Here is a 3,877-nt window from a genome sequence, read left to right as displayed (position 1 = left end):
TACTGATATGGAAACTGGCAAAAGGAAAATGTTCTGTGTCAGGAAAAGGGGAACTCATGTTATAAGCAAAGGAAAAGCTTTCAAGAATGTGCAGACAGTTGATTACAGCATGTTATAATCGACGAGTCATTGCACAATAAAGAGGATGCAGAATTTTTGTGGCATCCTCTTTGGCAATAGGATGTGTATCTGTCACCACATGTCTCATTGGTCTTCCAGTTAGAGGTCTAATAGTTACAGCTATTGCCAATGGCATATATTACTTTAATGCCACATAACAGATTCATCTTGCATGACTTGTGATTAATAACATTTTGAATGTCTAGAAAGGATACATATTTTAATAGAATTATTCTTAACAGTAAAGTAGCTGTCTTCAAGCTGTTAAAATAGTCTGCTTCTACGTGGTTGTTGAGGTACAGCCCTTGGAAAATTGTATCTTGAGAGAGAAGTTTCCCATCTGCGTGTAATGTTTCTTCATGATTCCATTGCCAGTGTCCTGAGGCCGAGTGGAACATTAAAGTGAACGGCTCCAACAGTTCCTCTCCAACACCACCCTGTCCTGTCTTTGTGTGGAGTTGGATCTCTGTGTGTGTTCAGACAGAAGCTGTGCTTCCTTCCCTGCCTTTCTATTACCTCTTATTCTACAACAAACAGTTCTTAGTTAGAGAGTGTTTATAAAAGCAGGGCTCCTTAACAGGGGGAACGCAACTGTTCTGCAGGGGGTTCAGCAATTGTTTTGCGATCTCAATAATTTTGTGAGAAAATGAAATAATGCATTAAACAAAAATATAATATTAGGTTCACTTCAACTGAAGCTAAATGCTTCAAAGTCTCTTCTACAATAAAATGTCAATTTTAAATGATTTGCAATGTAAGTATCACATTACATGATATAAATTAGAGATGCACTATATATTGGCTCCATAGTGATTATTGGCTTGTATTAGAGATTTTTTAATCTATCCATATTGACTACATATTGTACAATATTTAGAAGTTTGGAGTCTGTACGAATTTTTAATGTTTTTAAAAGAAGCCTCTTATGCTTACCAAGACTGCATTTATATGATCAAAAACACAATAAAAAGAATAATATTATTACAATTTAAATAAGGTTTTTGATTCTTTGATGACTATAAAGTTCAAACAAACACTATTTATTGCATCCTTGCTGAATAAAAGTATTAATTACTTTAAAAATCTTACTGACCCTAAACATTTAAATAGTTAATTATGCATGCTCTTTTTTACGTTTAGATTACCTTTACTGTCATCTATCACAAGTTAATTTTGATCCAAATACTTTGTATTAACAATATAATCTTTATCAAATCTCAAAATGAATATCTATTTTTCATACTGTAAATTATAATGTTGTAATGCCTAAATTCACTTGTAGCATAAAGCAATCGATTTTAGTTTCAGTGTTTTATTTTTTTATTAAGATAAAATAGTATAGAATTCTAATATTGTTCAATTATCCTTTCAAATACTCTATAAAATTGAGTGTAGTATTACATTTTACATCTCCTTGGTCTGTGTTTGAAGTTTAAACCGTTAAAGCCATCATATGTGAGAGGTAGTGTTTCAACAATCCATGTGTTCACAAGAAAACTTGCACATATCTGGACGTGAATGGAATGACACGAATGCAGTCAAGACATGTTAGTGCATATTCTAAGTGAATTCTAAATGTCACCAGACAGAATACAGAATGCAACTGAAGTGCACAAATCTGAGACAGATTTGATATAGAAACTGCTTTTGTGCACACGTCTTTGTGGTGAGATATGGTGCTCTTGTGCAAATACAGTTGTCTCTGTGGACTTTATTGCAGTTCCTCTAGGCATCTCTTTTCAAAGGTTGAGCATTTGCTGTCTCCATGGCAACCAAATCTCTCTATGGCTGTGTAGGATATCCTCTGCATTTCAAAACAGTTCCCACAGTCTGTGCTTTCATAATAGAATGCCACCTCCCCGTGGTCCTCAACTATGCCTGCCATTAGATAATCATCACATGCAACCCTCCGATATCGAACCGTGTGCTATTCGGGTTTATGCTTTTTTATCCTGTTGCATGACGGATGTGTGCATTTGTCTGCATCCGTTAACTCGCACGGAGTACAAGACAAATATCTCATATACTGTTATGGTTAAGGCTGTTTTAGTATAGGACAGCAGTTTGTGGTCGAAAAGCTTCATGACCTAGATTTAATGATAGGGCATTGCAATTTTTTTCAACTCTTTAATGGATCTGAGTGTATGTCGGCCATTTATATGTGTGTGTGTGTGTGTGTGTGTGTGTTTTGTAGGATCCAGACCCAGACTCCCAGCTGCACAGGTCACTGGGCAGACTGGTCACGCGAGCGAGAACACACTCTGGGCACTTTGTTTGCTGCTGGAACAAAATGCACAGAGCACATGAGCCAGAAAGCACTTTTCCACTGACGAAGTGCTCTCAGATGCACAAACACAGGGTCTCTAAGGGGCACGTCAGGGGAAAAGCACAGCAGAACGCCGAAAACACCCGGCCAAACTCGTCTATATCTTCATGAGGAGTGTGTGAGCGACAGCCGTGGACTGAATGCGATGCCTTAAGAGGGAGGGGGAGAGACACTGTTCTGCGGAGACGCTGCAATTTAAAGCAAGATCTACCTGCATACCTACGTCACATGTATGGGTGTGGGTGTTTACATGGTTAGGAGATTGTTAGAGAGCGAGACAATGTGCAAAAGGAAGCGCTGGGAGGAGGTCGAATCGTTCAGATTTCTTACCGTCTCCTGATGCCAGAGAAGTAGATGACAGCTGAGTGTTAGAGCCAGCTGCAGCAAGTTCCTGTTTGTGCTGTGTGTAACTTGTGAAGAGAAACAGACAGAGAGAGGCGAGTAGTTTTTGTGTGCGAAAGAGAGAGCGCCTGTGCTCTCACACTTGAAAGGGAGAGAGAGAGAGGGAGGGAGGGAGTTGTGTATCAATGAGAGAGCTGACAAGGGGGAGCAGCATTCCCCTAATATGAAGCAGGCGCCTGGACAGCAGCCTGCACTCTCTCCATTGGGTAAGATGGAGCCCAAATCTCTGTTCAGCCTGCATAAAGCCCTGGCTCAGCCTGTGAAGATGTGCATGTTTGATTTCCCTGTCTCCATCCTGGATGATCTGGTAAGAGAGAGACTGCAGTAGTTTCGTTCTGATTCACCTGGTGCGAGTTGGTGTGTGTGTGTGTGTGTGTGTGTGTTTTCATTTATTATAAGTATGTGCTCACCCTTTGGCTGTATTCTGCTGTTTTCATGCATGCTGGATTAGAGCCAGTGAGGACTTTAAGTGACGTGGTGTTTTCATGATAAAAGCATGTCAGTTCTTGCTGTTCCTGGTCATGAAACGGGTTACAACTAATCAATAACAGCGTCTGGAGTTAGTTGTGAATGTCTTGTGCTCAATAGTGAGCTCTACTTTTGGCATACTGAACAGGATGTTGTTAATGACATGATGCTCATGTTTGTCCACATATATTAATTCATTTAAAATATGTTAAAATGCACTTCATACTACAGTGACTTCATGTAGGATGAGCATGTTTAAAATTTCAAAATGTAAATTCATTTCATTCACAGATATATATATATATATATATATATATATCTTAGAAAAAAATATTTTTGAAAATGTTTAAAATATATTTTATCATGATATTTATTCATTAATAAGCTGTGATGTTTAAAAAAATCTGAAATTCTTGTAAAGAAAACCTTATTAAGTAGTTTGGCATCTTTTATTATTCTTTCTAGAAAAAAAGTAAAAAGTTTTAAATAAGAATTTAATTTATTATGATATTTATTAATTAATAAACCATGACTTTTGTAAAAAAAAAAAAAAAAAAAAAA

The 3,877-nt window shown here is 37.5% G+C and overlaps 1 protein-coding gene across 1 annotated transcript in view; it reads left to right on the top strand.

Annotated features, from left to right (window-relative positions):
• The first annotated feature begins 2,981 nt into the window (after positions 1–2,981).
• LOC107724899 (ral guanine nucleotide dissociation stimulator-like) overlaps positions 2,982–3,877 on the top strand; it is a 26,397-nt gene continuing 25,501 nt past the window's right edge. The window contains exon 1 of the mRNA XM_016533996.1: positions 2,982–3,155. Within this exon, the coding sequence (XP_016389482.1) occupies positions 3,012–3,155 (144 nt within the window). The 5' untranslated portion in view covers positions 2,982–3,011. The remainder of the gene's footprint in view (positions 3,156–3,877) is intronic.

Source organism: Sinocyclocheilus rhinocerous, unplaced genomic scaffold (assembly GCF_001515625.1).
Source record: "Sinocyclocheilus rhinocerous isolate Xijiao unplaced genomic scaffold, SAMN03320098_v1.1 scaffold515, whole genome shotgun sequence".
Lineage (NCBI taxonomy): Eukaryota > Metazoa > Chordata > Actinopteri > Cypriniformes > Cyprinidae > Sinocyclocheilus > Sinocyclocheilus rhinocerous.
This window is presented reverse-complemented; position numbering and strand designations above follow the sequence as displayed.